The sequence below is a fragment of the Oryctolagus cuniculus genome, chromosome 19, assembly GCF_964237555.1.
Source record: "Oryctolagus cuniculus chromosome 19, mOryCun1.1, whole genome shotgun sequence".
In the NCBI taxonomy this organism is placed as follows: Eukaryota; Metazoa; Chordata; class Mammalia; order Lagomorpha; family Leporidae; genus Oryctolagus; species Oryctolagus cuniculus.
Genome location: NC_091450.1, coordinates 15,690,824 through 15,708,761, shown reverse-complemented (window position 1 = coordinate 15,708,761; position 17,938 = coordinate 15,690,824). Strand labels below are relative to the sequence as shown.

The 17,938-nt window shown below is 43.9% G+C and overlaps 1 protein-coding gene across 4 annotated transcripts in view; it reads left to right on the top strand.

Annotated features, from left to right (window-relative positions):
- The first annotated feature begins 20 nt into the window (after nt 1-20).
- DCTN5 (dynactin subunit 5) overlaps nt 21-17,938 on the top strand; it is a 29,881-nt gene continuing 11,963 nt past the window's right edge. For all 4 annotated transcript variants that reach the window (XM_008257889.4, XM_051847514.2, XM_051847513.2 and 1 more), the window contains exons 1-5: nt 21-177; nt 862-930; nt 5,949-6,067; nt 9,148-9,259; nt 15,205-15,307. In XM_008257889.4, coding sequence (XP_008256111.1) covers nt 130-177; nt 862-930; nt 5,949-6,067; nt 9,148-9,259; nt 15,205-15,307 — 451 coding nt within the window. In that variant the 5' untranslated portion in view covers nt 21-129. The remainder of the gene's footprint in view (nt 178-861; nt 931-5,948; nt 6,068-9,147; nt 9,260-15,204; nt 15,308-17,938) is intronic.

Below are 17,938 nucleotides of genomic sequence, written 5' to 3'. Positions count from 1 at the left end.
GACGCGGGTCTGCCTAAAGCGGAAGTGGAGTCCAAACCGGAAGTAGCGGAGCAGCCGGAAGTAGCCTGCGTCCCTGACGTCTGGACGTGGTTTGACAGGACTCGGAGCTGTGGCGAGGAGTTGGCGGCCATGGAGCTGGGCGAGCTGCTCTACAACAAGTCCGAGTACATTGAGACGGTGCGCATGTCCAGATGTCTGCACGCCGGGTCCCTTTGACGGACGGCCCTCTGCCGCATCCTGCCCCTGCCCCACCCACCCCGAGCCCTTTGGCAGTGGTCGGGGATTACCTAGTGACCCCTCGCTTATGGTCTGGCTTTGTCAGTCCGTGAATGGGCAGTTAAGGCGCTTTGTGTTTATTTCTCATTTTCTCGTGGAGTTAAAAGATTTGGATGAGTCCCACCCCTCCTATAATTATTTACAGTTTTAAGTATCAGGCCCTTATAAACTTTTTTAACTACGATTTCATATTCTTGTAACTGTGCTCCTTATAGTCAGTGCGTGATATGGGTCTGAAACGCTGGAATCAGGGCAAGTGCACAGTTAACGTTGCTGTTATTTTGCTTTGTGGTCTCACAACTCTTTGGCACTGGTGAAGTCATTACCCTCCTTTGTTTAGAACTGGGCCTTGGATCCACGTCCCTGCCTGATGCCACTAAGCCATGGACCTACTATATCCGAACTCCTCGAGTCCCTTGTTTTCCTCATCCACACTTGCTTTTCCAGTATCCTGGATTCATCCCACTGTAGACTGGTCCCCCGTTCAAGTCCTTTTTTCTCCACTAATGAGTTTTCTTGTTGGAACCTGTAACTTAGAAACCCACTCACTTGGCTCACCCCAATGTTCTGTTGTTTTCCTTTTAGGCATCTGGGAACAAAGTCAGTCGCCAATCAGTGTTGTGTGGAAGCCAGAACATCGTTCTTAATGGCAAGGTAAAGGACAAAGCCAGCTCCAAATGCCTTTGATTGCCTTCAACTAATAACCGCATTAGCAAGGCAGATAAAATGTTGCCTTGATGCTTATATGTTGTACATTGCCCAGTTCTCTTTATTTTCTTTTTGTGATCCAGATTCCATTTATTTCATTGCAAAAGCGATTCAATAAAAGGAAGCAACTGAAAGTCTTTTTCCTTTTATGCTGGAAAAAAATACACTAGTACCTAGAATGGAAAATACTGTATAATATTATATAGTGTGCCTTAAACTACTGGACATGTAACAAACAGGCAATAAAATATTTTAAATAAAATTATTACTAAAGTAATACTTGTAAAATTATCTGTTTAAGAATAATTAATCATTCAAAATTAACTGCAACAAAGTTAATATGAGACTTAGGAAAGGTATTTAAATATGAGAGAGATTTGCAAAATGGAATCTGAACGGCTTAGAATCTTATAGTTTGAATAAACTGAAATAGCAAATAGATGACTATAATCCTGCAAATGATATTAGAGCATGGCAAAACTGAAAGTATCGCAAGATATATTTAGGCTTAACAAGCTCTGAGGTTGATTGTTATTCCTGCCATATTGGACACTCAGTTTTGAAATCAGTTTTTCTTTAAATATTACATTTTTAATTTCCAGAGAGAAAACAGTCACAGCCAAGAGAGCACAAATATTTTCCGTAGAGGCAGTCTCCTTTATGCCATCATACCGTGAGATTTAGTGGGAAAAAGAATGCTCCCATAATCCAGTTCAGACATACTGTGTCTGCACAGAATTGGAAAATTCTTTTTTTCCATCTGATTTCAGTAGCAGATGTATAGAGGACTTATGAAAATCAGCTACTTCTGAGACATTTTCTGTGACTTTGTAGGGAAGGTGTTTTCCTGTGGTGAGATATATGTTTATATACACCCCAAACAGAAAACCTATACTTAAAGATTTATTTATTTATTTGAAAGTCAGAGTTATATAGAGAAAGAAGTAGAGGCAGAGAGAGAGAGAGAGAGAGAGATAGGGAGAGAGAAAGGTCTTCCATCCTCTGGTTCACTCCCCAATTGGCTGCAATGGCCAGAGCTGCCCCGATCCAAAGTCAGGAGGCAGGAGCTTCTTCCAGGTCTCCCACGTGGGTGCAGGGGCCCAAGGACTTGGGCCATCTTCTACTGCCTTCCCAGACCACAGCAGAGACCTGGATTGGAAGTGGAGCAGCCGAGACTCAAGCCAGTGCCCATATGGGATGCCAGCACTGCAGGTGGCGGCTTTACCCACTATGCCACAGCACTGGCCCCAGAAAACCTATACCTGTTAAGGAATACTCTCCATTCCCATCTATTCCCATTTTTAGCTAACCTCAGTCTGCTTTCTATCTCTACGAATGTGCCTGTTCTAGATATGTCATATAAGTGGAATCATGATATTTGTCCTTTTTTATCTGGCTTACTTAATTTAGCATGATATTTTCAAGGATCATCTGTGTTGTTCCACCTTCATAGCCATGATTCTTCTTCATAGTCAGATAATATTCCATTATGTATGTGTAAGTGCCACATTTTGTTTATCCATTCATCTGTTGATGGACACTTGGGTTCAGCTACTGTGAGTAATGCTGCAATGAATAGCAGTGTACAAGTATCTGATCGAGTCCCTGTCTTCAGTTCTTTTGCGTATACACCTAGGAATGGTGCTGGGTGAGTCTGCGTCTAACTTTGAGGACCTGCCAGACGGTTTCCGTGATGGCTGTAGTGCAACTGTTGTTCACCCCCAGCAGTGTGCAGGGTGCCAGCTTCTCCACATCCTCAGCCGCTCCTGTTATTTGCTGTTTTCTGGATGATGGCCTTCCTCGTGGGTGTGAAGTCTAGCGCAGTGTGGTTTTGCTTTGTATTTCTCTAATGACTGATGATGCTGCAAATATCTCCATGTACTTACTGGCCATTTGTACATCTTCAGTCCTTTGCATATGTTAAAATTGGGTTGTCTTTTTGTGGCTGAGTTGTAGGAGTTTTTTATGTATTCTGTATGTTAAACCCTTATCAGATGTATGATTTGCAAATATTTTTGCTCATTCTATAATTATCTTTCACTTTCTTGATAATGTCCTTTGATACACAGAAGGTTTTTTTTTTTTTAAAGATTTATTTATTTGAAAGGCATAGTTACAGAAAGAGGGAGAGGTGGAGAGAGATCTTGCAACCACTGGTTCACTCCCTAGATGGCTGTAACAGCCAGGGTGGGCAAGACCAAAGCCAGGAGCCAGGAGCTTCTTCCAGGTCTCCCATGTGGGAGACAGAGACCCAAACATTTGGGCCATCTCCTACTTCTTTTCCAGGCCATTAGCAGAGAGCTGGATCAGAAGTGAAGCTGCCAGGACATGAACCAGCGCCCATATGGGATGCTGTTGTTGCAGGGAGCAGCTGTACGTGCTGTCCCACCTGCTGGCACTGAGACATGGGCACTGTAAGTGCTAGGCTCTACCTGCCCCTCCACTTTAGTATCATCTCTGAGCCTGGTATTCAGGCTATTGATTTCTCTAGGTTCACCTACCTATCAGGTGTCCCATCTGTCTCCCTCGTCTGACTTTCCTGGCTCCAGACCTTTATTTCTTTTTTTTTTTTTTTAAGTTAATTAATTTGTTTGAAAGGCAGAGTTACAGAATTAAGGAAGAAAGAGAGAGAGATCTTCCATCTGCTGATTCACTCCCCAAATGGCCGCTCTGGCTAGGGCTGGGCCAGGCTGAAGCCATGAGCCGGGAGCTTCATCCAAGTCTCCCGTGTGGGTTCAGGGGCCCAATTACTTGGACCATCTTCCGCTGCTTCCCCAGGCCATTAGCAGGGAACTGGATTGGAAGTGGAGCAGCTAAGAATCAAACTGATGCCCTTATGAGATGCTGGCATTGTAGTTGGCGGCCAAACCCACGGTGCCACAATGCCGGTCCCCAGACCTTTATTTCTAGCTGGCTGTTGATCATCCCACAAATACCTGAAACTAAACATTTCAAAATTTAATTTATAATCTTCACATTTTCTTACCCTACTCTAGATTGTCTTATCCCCAATAATTGGCCAAATAGTGACCAAGTCACATGGGTTATCCTTTTTTGTTTTTTAATTTGCATACAGTAAAATGTACCCATTTTTCAGTGTGCAGTTTGACAATTTTTTGACTGATATGTACATGTGTGCATCTACTACCATAATCAAAGTGTAAAATATTCCATTATCCTAGTTCCCTTGTACCTCTTTACCTCAATCCTCCTTGCCCCCAGTTAGCTACTGATGTTAAACTATTAGAAATTAGCTTTGTGTTTTGCAGAGTTTCATATAATTAGCAAGACATACTGGAGCAGCCAGGACTTTAACTGGTGGCATATGGGATGCCAGCATCACACACAGTGGCTTTACCTGTTACAGCACAGCTATTGCCTTAGACGGCCCGTTATCTGTTTTCATGTTGAGTCACTGTAGTCTTCTTAAGGGCCCCTTTTCCTCCAGATTCCTTTTAATTCTCCATTCAGATTCCATCTGCTTCCAGGGTAATATTTCTAAGATGAAAATCAGTTATGTTAATCCCCTGTCACTGATTTCTTATGGCCTTAGGAAAAAAGTCTAAACATCTGCATAATTTCTTATGATCTGGTCCCTTGCTTATTTTTCCAGCTGTAACTTCAGTGCAATTTTTTTTTTTTTTTTGTAATCTACTTCATTTATTCAACAGACGTTTTGAGAATGGCTACTCTTTACCAAGTATGAGGAATTAACTGGCCCCCTCACCCAGGATTCTGGGTTGTGTTAGCACCTCAGGAAGTCTCTGAGGAAATCAGATCTTTTTTTTTTTTTTTTTTTTTTTTTGGACAGGCAGAGTTAGACAGTGAGAGAGAGAGAGAGAGTTATAGATAGAGAGAGACAGAGAGAAAGGTCTTCCTTCCATTGGTTCACCTCCCAAATGGCCGCTACGGCCGGCGCGCTGCACCAGTGTGAAGCCAGGAGCCAGGTGCTTCCTCCTGGTCCCCCATGCAGGTGCAGGGCCCAAGGACTTGGCCCATCCTCCACTGCCTTCCTGGGCCAGAGCAGAGAGCTGGACTGGAAGAGGAGCAACTGGGACAGAACAGGCACCCCAACCGGGACTAGAACCCCGGGTACTGGCGCTGCAGGCAGAGGATTAGCCTAGTGAGCTGCAGCTCTGGCCTGGAGCCAGATCTTATACCTGTAGTATAGCATTTAGTCTGAGTCCAGAAGTTGGATAACAAATCAGAACTTCAGTGGATCCATCTCTGGGAGCATAAAGTTAGAGATAGCTGGTAGCCTCAGGAGGTAAGAGAAAGGTAGTAGCAGCCAGGACTCCTCACTGAGCAAGCAGCCGAGACTCGGAGGGCAGGTAGACATGAATGAATCTAAAGAGAGGCATGAACTAGCTCTGCTGTGGGCACTTCCAGTTGTTCATTCAGTGAGTTGTATTCATGGGATATAAAGGCCAAAGCTTGTGATACACTGGGAACATGTCTAGCAGTGGTCAGTGTCACAGGAACAGTTCTGTTTTTACCTTGCAAGACACCCCTTTTGAGGCTGATGTTGTGTGCAGTGGGTTATATAGCCATATACAACACTGGTATCCCATATGAGTACCAATACAAGTCCTAGATGCTCCAATTCCGATCCAACTCCCTGCTAATGGCCTGTGAAAGCAACAGAAGATGGCTTGAGTGCTTGGACCCCTGCCACCCTTGTGGGAGATCCTAATGGAGTTTCAGGCTCCTGGCTTCTGCCTGGCCCAGCCCTTGCCATTGTAGCCATTTGGAGAGTGGACCAGTGGATGGAAAAATCTCTCTCTCTTTCTCTCTTGCTCTGTTTCTGTAACTCTGCCCTTCAAATAAATACATACATCCTTTTTTTTTTTTAAAGATAACCCTTTTTACAGATCATTTGCTGCAGTGGATCAGAACATAACTCTCAGTGTCTTTTTCCCTACTCTTTTTGCTATTATGTTTTAAAATGTGTTTTGTTTTTATAGACCATTGTGATGAATGACTGTATCATCCGAGGGGACCTGGCAAATGTAAGAGTTGGACGCCACTGTGTTGTGAAAAGTCGTAGTGTCATAAGGCCACCATTCAAGAAATTCAGCAAAGGGTATGTAATTTAATTACTTTATTCTACTCTTAGGCAAGATGCTGCTACTGGTGGTGGTGTCCATGTGATGAGTTGTAGTGTAGTGAGTGTGTCATAATGAACACAACTCTGACGTGGTTGTCTTAGTCTAGTTGATGGTTGGTTCACAGAAATGAATCCACTTAAAATGGCAAAAGTAAAGAGGTCTGATTAAAGAGACAACAGGCATATTTGATGGAACCTAAGACTAATAAAATGAGCCACCTCACAAGGGACTAGAACCTGCAATTGGATAACTAGCCAGAGTCAAGATAACTATTCTATCTGCCTGCCTCTCTCTCTCTCTCTTTCTCCAAGATTATACTGTCTTTCTCTGCTATTCTTTATGCATTTCTGCTTTCTTCTCTTCTCTCGCAGATTGGCTGTACCTATCCCAGTTGTTCATGGAGCCCTGCTGCCTCTCTCAGCCCCTTATCTATGTCACTTCTCCATTCAGGTTTCCAACAGATTGCAACCAGAGATCTGTGTCATGTGTCCAAATTTTGAGGAAAGAGAATTTGATTGGCTCCGCTTATTTAAATGTTCACCCCTGGTCTAAACAGCTGTGACCCAAAGGACAGGGGCAAGTCAGGCTCACTGATCCCTCACTGGGAATAAGGACTGTCCAAGAAAAGATGTGGTCCCAGCAGGAAAACTGAGCCATGCCTGTGTGGTGGTGTTCTCCAGGCCCGTCTCCTCTTTGACAAATTGCATTCCTGGATCCTTCCTGCATTTCATTCAACCCGCATTTCATTCAATAAGTCAGTGAGAATTTATTGAATGCTTTCTTATGCCAGCCACTGGGATATAAGCTGGACATATAAAGGTAGATGAAGTTACCAAAATCTAGTGGTTCACAAAATCTCAAAGTTCTCAAAATCTAGTGGCAGAAACAATTCCATAAACAGTTAACTACTATATAATGTGGAACTATAATGGAATGTCTACTATATAATGTGAAATGGTCTTATATGAGGGGAACAAGGTTAGGGAGGGACAGGAAGGGAACAACTAGATCAAAATAAGTATAATACCTAGGAGTATACCCTGCAGGAGTAATCTCACATTTCCTATAACGATGTGGTGCTCTAGGCTTTCCATTACACACAGGAATTGAATCACAGAGTAATCCTACATTATTCACGTGAACATTCACTCATTAGCTCAGAAGCCTTTTCGGGAAAACCTGAAAACATTGTGGTACCCGTCTGTGGCCTCATAGTGACTGACATTCTGCTAGGGTTAGTGACTCCACCTCCTGGTACTGGCCTTATTGGGTTGTATATCAACCAGGAAAAGCACTAAGAATGAATAGAATGGAGGGATATGTAAAGCCCATGTGAGAAATACATACATATCAAATTATAAATAGCAAAACATGACAAGATGAATGCACATCTTTTTTTTTTTTTTTTAAGATTTTATTTATTTATTTGAAAGTCAGAGTTACACAGAGAAAGATGGAGAGGCAGAGAGAGAGAGAGATCTTCCATCCGCTGGTTCACTCCCCAATTGGCCGCAATGGCTGGAACTGTGCTGATGCAAAGCCAGGAGCCAGGAGCTTCCTCTGGGTCTCTCATGTGGGTGTAGGGGCCCAAGGACCTGGGCCAACTTCCACTGCTTTCCCAGGCCACAGCAGAGAGCTGGATCGGAAGTGGAGCAGCCGGGACTCAAATTGGTACCCATATGGGCTGCCAGCACTGCAGGCAGTGGCTTTACCCACTACACTACAGTGCTGGCCCCGAATGCAGGTCTTTCCCCCTCACCCCCTGCATATCATACCAGAACCGATAATACCATAGAAGGTGGGATTTTTTTATTTAAAGATGAAGAACTGTCAGTACTGCAATAGCAGACTGTGATGAGATCAGGAAATTTATTGCTACATGAGGGGTCCAGACTCAGAATACTGCTGGATTAAGGAATATTTAAATAAATTACAGGTCGGGGAGGACAGGTGTCGTCTCTGACAAAATATTCCTGACATAATGACATAGCAGAACCAGACTGGGGAAAGCTAGTGAACATCTAGTTACTATCAGTTCCAATCCAGAGATTACATCCAGAAGTACTGGGAAGCTACTTGATCAGTGCAGTCACAGAACCACTGACAGTGACATTTGAGGAATCCTGGACAATGGGAATGATGTCAGAAATCTGGAGAAAGCCTCCTAATTCCTACTCATCCTTCATGACTTGGCTTAAATGTCATTTTTGGTTAAGTTTGTCCCAAACCTCTGGGTCACATGACATCTCTGATTATATACTCTTAATTTGATATTGTGTCTCTGCAGTACTTATTACAGTTGTAACTAATTACTTCTATAATCATTTATTTAATGTGGTTTCTTCACTTGTTTAGAAGTTCCTCATGGACAGAACGGTGTCTCTCTTGCTCCCCTTGATATCCCCTGTTCCTAACATAGTCTGTAACTGCCTTTCTTTGTTTTTTGATTTTATTTATTTGAGAGGCAGAGTTACAGATAGTGAGAGGGAGAGACAGAGAGAGAGGTCTTCCTTCCACTGGTTCACTCCCCAGATGGCTGCAATGGGCAGAGCTGGGCTGATCTGAAGCCAGTATCCAGGAGCTTCTTCTGGGTCTCCCACGGGGTGCAGGGGCCCAAGGACCTGGGCCATAGCAGAGAGCTGGATTGGAAGTGGAGCAGCTGCAACTAGAACTGGCGCCCATATGAGATGCTGGCACTACAGGCAGGGGCTTTAACCCACTGCACCACAGCTCTGGCCCCCAACTCTGCCTTTCAAATAAATAAATCTTTTTTTAAAAAAGTGATCTATGAGCATTTCAAAGGAAACAGAAATGAGTGAACATTCATTAATTTTTATTTGATGTCTGTTCTGCTTTGAAAATCTGTCTCTTTTGCCTTGCTGTTTCTGTATACTTTTTGGTTTAATATTTCTAATTTTGAGCCATTAGTCTCATTTATCTTCTTCAGTATATGGAATTTTTCTATTAAGACAAAATAATGAGGTTGAAATTTACATTAAACTTTGACCCAAATGCATCACGTTGACCTTTCTTTGTTCTTCTTTTCCTTCTCTAGTGTTGCGTTCTTTCCTTTACATATCGGGGACCATGTCTTTATTGAGGAAGATTGTGTGGTCAATGCAGCTCAGATTGGTTCCTACGTTCACGTCGGCAAGAACTGTGTGATTGTGAGTACTGGGACCTGGCTGGCCAAGCTCCCTCCCCTGTCCCCTGCTTTCCGTCCCTCACAGCAGTCACCCAGCAGGGAGTAGTTTCTCATCTTCCCAAGGTTAGCTGTTGTTGAATTTGAAGCTTTTCTAGTCTTTAATAATAATGGCTAATATTTTTTTTTGTTTTGTAATTTTTATTTGTTTTTGAGAAGGAGAGAGAAGAAAAATAGTGTGTGTGTTCCCATCTACTGGTTCACTCCACAGATGCGTGCAATGGCCTGAGCTTGGCCAGGGCCAAAGCTGGGAGCCAGAAACTCAAATGTAAATCTCCCACATGAGTGCCAGGAACCTAATTACTTCACCCCTCACCACTGCCTCCAAGGGTGTACATTCATAGGAAACTGGATTTGGGAGCCAGAACCAAGAATTGGACCCAGACATTTCTAATGTGGGACATGAGTGTCTTAACCACTGTCCTTTTTTTTTTTTATTATTAAGCTTTATTTGTTTATTTGAAACAGTTACAGAGAAAGAGGCAGAGAGAGAGAGAGAGAGAGAGAGACAAAGATCTTCCATCCACTGTTTCACTCCCCAAATGGCCACAATGGCTGGAACTAGACTCTTCTGAAGCCAGGAGCCAGGAGCTTCTTCAGAATCTCTCACATGGGTGCAGAGTCCCAAGCAGTTGGACCATTTCCACTGCTTTCCCTGGTACCTTGGCAGGGAGCTGAATCAGAAGTGGAGCAGCTGGGACTTGAACTGGCACCCATAAGGGATGCCAGTGCTGTAGGCAGTGGCTTTACCTGCTACGTCATGGCACCGGCCCCTTAACCAGCATCTTAAACTGCCCCAATGACTAACCTTATAGAGCTTCTTCCATATGATGTTAAACTCTCCTTTGATACTTCATTTAATCATCTAAGGCTCTTAGATACTTTAGGTTATTATCCCTAGTATAAGGGATTTGACAAGGCTAGAAATGGTGGAGCTGGGATTTAATTCCAGGCAATATAATTTGCTATGTTGCCTTACCTTATTGAGTTTATAATATAATGAGGGCAAGGGATCTGAAGGGTGAATTGAAATTGGCCCAGCACCGGTGCTGTGGTGCACTAGGTTAATCTTCCGCCTGCGGCGTCGGCATCCCATATGGGCGCCAGTTCTAGTCCCAGCTACCCCTTTTCCAGTCCAGCTCTCTGCTGTGGCCTGGGAAAGCAGTGGAGGATGGCCCAAGTGCCTGGGCCCCTGCACGCGCATGGGAGACCAGGAAGAAGCACCTGGATCCTGGCTTTGGATCGGCACAGCTCGGGCCATTGTGGCCATCTGGGGAGTGAACCAATGGAAGAAGACCTCTCTCTCTCTCTCTCACTGTCTGTAACTCTACCTGTCAATAAATAAATAAAATCTTAAAAAAAAAAAAAAAAAAGAAAAAGAAAAAGAAATTGGCCCAGCAGACCTGGAGAGAGTGGGCATTTCAGGAAAGACACTGGCATGTGTAAGAATCAGAAACACCAAGGGACATGATGTTAGGGGAACTGCAAGTAGTTAGGATACAAGCAGACCCTGTGCTCAGCAACACCTGTATGACCCTGGTCCACAGGAACTTAGGCATTCATTTATTTTATCCAGCAAAGCCTTTGCAAGATTGAGTTGCTTGCTGTTTCATAGACAAAGAGCCATTGGAACTCATGAGAATGTAGAGGTGAGGATATTCAAGACAGGGGCTACATTTTTATGCTTTAGATTTGCACCTCACACTAGATTCTAGGAAAAGCCCAGACCATTTTCATGTTTCCTTAATGGCTGTCCCCATTAATACAAAGCCAGTTCTCTATGGGTAAGAGTCAGATCCTAAAATATCACACTTGCAGTTCACATTCCAGGAGCTATTGAGCACAGCAAAGATGAACGTGCAGTGGAGAAACACATTGCTGTTTCCAGTCTGACTTGCTACTAGAATTTTTTTAAAAAAAGATTTATTTATTATTTATTTGAAAGTCAGAGTTACACATAGAAGGAGAGGCAGAGACAGGGAGAGAGAGAGGTCTTCCATCCTCTGGTTCACTCCCCAGTTGGCCGCAACGGCCAGAGCTGCGCCAATCCGAAGCTAGGAGCCAGGAGCTTCCTCCGGGTCTCCTACGTGGGTGCAGGGGCCCAAGGACTTGGGCCATCTTCTACTGCTTTCCCAGGCCATATCAGAGAGTTGGATCAAAAGTGGAGCAATCAGCGCCTATATGGGATGCTGGCACTTCAGGCCAGAGCGTTAATCCACTGTGCCACAGCTCTGGCCCCACTAACTAGAAATGTTCTATCAGATATTCTTGCTCCAGAGGAATTCCTTAGTATGTAGTAGAGACAGATGCCTCAGTTCAGCCTGATGTTGAAGAGAGGGGGAAGACAGTAAAATCCATCCTGTCCCCTTTCCTTGACTATTTAACAAAGACTTGCCCTCCAAGCCACAGTTGGGGTTTTCTTATACTTTCTTTGCAAAGCGAAGACATTACAATAGTGGCCTAGTCCCATAACCCTTTCCTTTATCCCCAGAGCAAGTGTCTGGATGATTAAATCCAAATTATATTTCCAATGCTTAGAGAATTCTACTCCTATTGTCTTCTTTTTGTACCATCTTTTAGACTTTGATGTATGCTATTATTCAGTTTTGGCAGTAGTTCAGTGAGCCTCAGTAACTCCTCAAGTGAGCTCCAAAAAATCTTTTAAAATTCTAGAATCTTAGAGCTAGCAAGAACTCTTTCAGGAAGAATTTACTTGCCCTCATGCACAGATCCTTCCTTCCTAGACCATCTCCTGTGATATCTGTCTTGTGGTTGAATATATGATGGTGTATGTATGAATCAAAATTGTCCTTATGCCTGAAGGAAAAGTTTAGTAAGAGTACTAATATGCACTATTATTGTGCTGTGCATTTTATGTCCATTATCCCTAATCTTGACAACACCACTGCAGGTTTGTCGCTCCCCCTCTTCGTGGAGGAGCGACACTGAACCCTGCCTAGGCTTCATATCCGAGTCACGGCACCATTATGTCGCTCCCCGTCTTCACGGAGGAACGACACTGAACCCTGCCTAGGCTTCATATCCGAGTCACGGCACCATTATGTCGCTCCCCGTCTTCGTGGAGGAACGACACAGGACCCTGCGCTGTTCTTTTGTCTGCTCGGCCCTCCCCGGGTTTGCTGCTGGTTCTTCCCGGGTTGGCTACCGACCCTTCCACCTCCGTGGAAGGGCGGTTCCCCCTGCCACTTTCCCCACTTCCGCGGGGGAGCGGCACACCGCCGGCCGGCTCTCTCGGGGGCTGCACAGGTGTTCCTTCAGATAGATGTTCCCCGGTGCATGTTGTCTCTCTCCTCCTTTATAGTCCTCTTCCACCAATCCCAACTCTGCTACCCACACGCCGAGTACGCTGCTCTCCTCCAATCAGGAGCAGGTCCTGCTGTTTATTGGTTGAACTGGAGGCAGCTGTGTAGAAGCTGTTCCCTCCTCTCCCAGCACCATATTGTGGGAGAGCAGATGCATAGAATAAGTCTTAATTCCAGTAACTTAGTCTAGTCCGAGTTGCTCCCCACACAGGTTCAGTTTTAGTCCTGTTTCACAGATGAGGAAACCAAGGCTTAGATGCTAACCAATTTGCACGTAGATACACTGGTGGCTGCAGTGCCAACAGCCTGCCTATAGTTCTTGACTCCTTGAAAAGATCTGTAGGAAAGAATAAAAAATTAGGTTAGCTATTTACCTCTTCAGCTATTACCAATCCATTCATGCTAAAAAGTACCTGCATTTTTTCATTTTTTATTTCATTTTTCATTTTGGGTAGATAAGTCTACCCAAGATGCTTCTGGAATCCAGTGGGCAGCAGCGCCAGCTAATGGACAAAGCAGGCACCTGCAGGCTGTGTGATGGCTAGTGGTAGATTCCTTTCCCAGGACCCTTGTCTACAGATCCCTCCATGGGAATGTATCAGCACATTCTTTGCTGTTTCCTTTTACTCAGTGCCCATGTTCTCAGTCTGAGGTGTTGGAGCTTAGGCATGACAGAAAGTCTTTGGGTTAATATTAGCTGGGGAGTCACTAGGAGAGATAGCCAGTTGCCATGTTTTGAAATGGCCACCAGCAGGTACATTCATGGGAGACAGCTTTCCAGGAGGAACAGAGAGCTGTGTTTACCACTTGCTTCTGAGCCACAGATGTTACACAGCACTGCCGATGCTATCAGCCTTCCAGCTGGAGACAGCTGAGCCAGCCACTTAAATTCAGACCTCAGAGATGTAAAACATTTTTAAAAATTCATTTAGCGATCTGCCTTTTCTGGAAATAGGTATGATTTGGGCATGTAATAATGAGGAAAGATCTGAACACAGCCAAATCAAAGTGCTCTCTGTATTCTTTGGTGAAATCTGCAGTCTGGACAGGTTAGCATTGTCCTAGTATTTGTGAAGATGTCCACATTCTTGGCCAGGGGTATTTTATTGTATTGTCCACCCAGAACAAAGTGAACTTAAAATCCGGACAGTGTGAACAATAGTTACTAAACACTGAAACTTTATTCACTCTGTAGTCTAAAGCACAAATTTAAACTGTCTATACAAGGCCCTCTTTTCTCTTAACCTACAAAACAGGTGAGTCTCCCAGACTTTATTTCTTGCCATCAAAATGCTGTGGATTATGGCGGGATTAGGAAGTGATACCAATGGATAAAATCAAGCCCAAACATTCAAATAACTATCACTAGCCAGTGGGAACTCATAATTTCATATCCAAATGAATTTGTCAGGACTTTTCCAGTTGGAATTGACAAAAAGTGGTTTTTTCCAGTTGGACAAAAAAAGAGCAAATAATAAGCAAACCCTAAACTGGAAGGTGCAAAGCAAAATGTATTGACTAGAGTAAACTAAGGGTACTGAAGTAGATCCTAATATCGTGCGTAAATGACTTCAGAGGTCCAACTGATGTCATGAGAATTAGTCTGCATCACTTTTCTGCTTTCTATGGGAGCTTCATTCTCACACATGTTCTTCCTTCATGGAAATACGGCCATCTGTTCCGGTTCCATCCTGTCCTCTGAAAACCCCAGTGGAAAGTATTTCTTTTCCATTAATTCCAGCAGAAGCTCTGGAGTTGAGATGCATCAGACATTGAGTTATATGCTAGCTCCGGACTCCCTTTAACCACTTGCGTAGCTAGGATGGGGTTTGATGTGAGGGCTAAGGGGCGAAGATGTGGACTGAGTTGGGAATAGGGATGATTCACAAGGGAAATACAAGTTTAGTGAGCAGAAGGAAGGGGTACAGATGTTGGAAAAGATGACAAGAACAGATATCCAGTAAGTGAAATAAAAGAGATTAAACAGGGCTCTTGGAAGACTGCAGTTCACATGATCTGTAATGCCTAAGATAACTGTTCTGCCTCTTACCTAGGACCCTCCTCTCAAAGGTCCCCCACAACACATGCACATCTTTGTCCCTCTGCTCATCAGGTACCACCTGAAGCAGGAAATTGCAACCAAGTCTCTTGTCACTGTACCAGGCTACTATATGATATTCAAAATGGAAAAGATATGAAATATCCCTCCATACAGCATACTAGTCAAGCTTTGCTCTCATTTCTTTGTTTTATTTTAAGATTTATTTTATTTGAAAGGCAGAGTTACAGAGAGAGAAGGAGAGACAGAGAAGTCTTCCATCTGCTTGCTCACTCCTCAGTTGGCTGCAGCTGCCGGAGGTGGGCCAGGAGGCAGGAGCTTCTTCTGGGTCTCCCATGTGGGCAAGGCCCCTAGAACTTGAGCCATCCTCCACTGCTTTCCCACGCGCATTAGCAGGGAGCTAGAAGTAGAGCAGCCGGGAATTGAACTGGTGTCCATATGGGATGCCAGCGCTGAAGGCTGTGCCACAGTGCTGGCCTCTACTCTCATTTCTTGATCTGTTTCCTGTTAACAAGATTTTAATTTCAGGGGCGCCGGTGTGTGTTGAAAGACTGCTGCAAAATTCTTGACAACACGGTATTACCACCTGAGACTGTGGTCCCACCATTCACCGTCTTCTCAGGCTGTCCAGGTAACCTTGGGTGTTGATTATTTTTGTTTTAACCTCCTGGAAACTCAATTTAGTTTTATTACCAAAGTAATACAGGTACTGTCTCTGACAGTACGTTGACATAACTAATTTAAAAATTCTGCTTTTAAAAAACACCTAGGAATGGTGTCTAAAACAATACAAAATACATTATTGGGTTTACAAGAAAGTAAGAAAATTATCAAAGTTCAAAAACAAAGAGGAAACTAACCCTAAGTTGTAAGATAGCACAGTTGATGCTTTCTTCACAGTGGAGTAATGTAGGGTATGATACTCAGGTAGGGATGGAAGATAAAGCAAATAGATGTAAAGGGCTATCCCCCCAGAAATGGTTAATGTAGAATAAATATGCCACAAGAATAGGAGAAAAGAAGCATTTCTGTCTTGGTCCCAGCTCTGGGTGGAAAAATTAAAAATCTCTCTAGAGAATTTTTACTGTGGGCTTGCCCTCAGGTTGATTGGACGTTTGAATGCCTGTAGAGAAAGCTCATGAGCTCAGAGTTCTAGTTTACAAGCATACAAGGAAACAAAAATAATCCATGGTCATCCCAGAACACTTGGAAAACATTGAAAAATGAAAGAAGAAAGTCCAGCATTCCCTCACCCCTACCCTAAGACAGTCTCTTCTTCTCCATTGTACTTTTTGTAGTTGAAATCCTGTAGCATATGCAGGGGCATATCTCAAGTTCACAGGTGGGAAATGTTGTGAAGAGAGATTTGACATTATATGATACCAACCACTGGGGGATGTGTCTTTCCAATTCAAATAATTTCATTATCACATACGAGTTTCAAAGTTTTACAGAGTCATCACTCAGATCCTTGGGGAGGCAGGTGGCCATTCTGCTGCACCTTGCATCTCTGCTTCTGTAGAGGAGGAAGAAGAGACTTGTTTAGTAATTCTCCCCATATTGGCATCCGAAGAGAAAAAATTTAGCTGTTCTCAGCAAATGCTGGACCAGAACAGCCCCAGCAATTGTTTGAGGTGATTGTCGGGCAAGCATCCAATCTTCAGTGAGAAGGATTTTGCCAGATAAATATCTTAAAAAAAAAAAAAAAAAGATTTATGTGTTTATTTCTTTAAAAGGCAAATTCACAGAAAAAGATCTTCTGTCCTCTGGTTCACTCCCCAAATGCTCACTACAACTAGGACTAGGCCAGGCTGAAGTCATAGCCAGAACTCCATCTGGTTCTCCCATATGGGTGGCAGGAGGCCAAGCACTTGGGCCATTATCTGTTGCCTCCCATGTGCATTAGCAGGAAGCTGGATCAGAAGCACAGGGTAGCCAGGACTCAAACCAGGCACTTTAACGTGGGATATAGGCATCCCAAGTCCCGAGTTATGCAGTGCCTACTCCCAGAGAAATATCTTAATCTTTTAATTTATTCAAGTTTTTTAGTACCAATTTATTCTGGTTGTTGAACATTGAAAGCAGCAGATAGGGAAGCAGTGTTTGGTAAATCTAACCTAGATGGTTATTGTATTTGGAGGTGCTGATGGAGGATTCAGGCTGCCCTGGACCTTAGCAGTCACTATATAAATGAGAAAGTGAAACTTAGGGTGGGTGTCCCAAGGTGTCAAGGCTGATTAGTGGGGAAGTCTTACCTACAACTCAGGCCTGTTTAGAGTCCTATGCTTTTTGCACATTGAAAAGATACTTCTCATGTTTATATTCTGTTGTATCACAGGTAAATACTAGCTATTTGAATTTTCCTGTTAGCAGTTTTCATAGGGTTACAGGACAATTAGCACATTTTGGGAGGGCTCCACAGCAAGAAACTGAGTCACGGGACAGAGTGAAAAGGAAGTCATCCAGAAAGGATGTAGGTCAGGAGCAGAGCACTCAGCTGCCTACAGGAGGCAAGCAAATAATGTAAACGACTGAAGTAATAGCTGTGTAACCTAGGCCTGCTGTCATGGGCTCTTCTGATGGTCTGTGAGCCACTGAAAATTGAAATCGTTCTGTAATATCTTTACATTTTTATATGTTTGCTACTAATTTTTAAAAAAATGATTAAATACTGTGCATATCAAACATGTTTTCATATTTAACATAGGCGGCCGGCGCTGTGGCTCAATAGGCTAATCCTCCGCCTTGTGGCGCCGGCACACCAGGTTCTAGTCCTGGTCAGGGCGCCCGATTCTGTCCTGGTTGCCCCTCTTCCAGGCCAGCTCTCTGCTATGGCCCGGGAGTGCAGTGGAGGATGGCCCAAGTGCTTGGGCCCTGCACTCACATGGGAGACCAGGAAAAGCACCTGGCTCCTGGCTTCGGATCAGCGCGGTGCGTCAGCCGCAGCGCACCAGCCACAGCGGCCATTGGAGGGTGAACCAACGGCAAAAGGAAGACCTTTCTGTCTCTCTCTCTCTCGCTGTCCACTCTGCCTATCAAAAATTAAAAAAAAAAAAAATTAACATAGGCTACTAATTTGCAGAGGGTATGTTTGAATTTTGTGGGTTTTTTTTTAAGGCTATTTATTTGAAAGGCAAAATTAGAGAGAGAGAGACCTTCCATCTGCTGGTTCACATCCCTAAATGGCTGCAATGACCAGAGCTGGGCCAGGCCAAAGCTAGGAGCCAGGAGCTTCATCCAAGTCTCCCTCATGGGTGTAGGG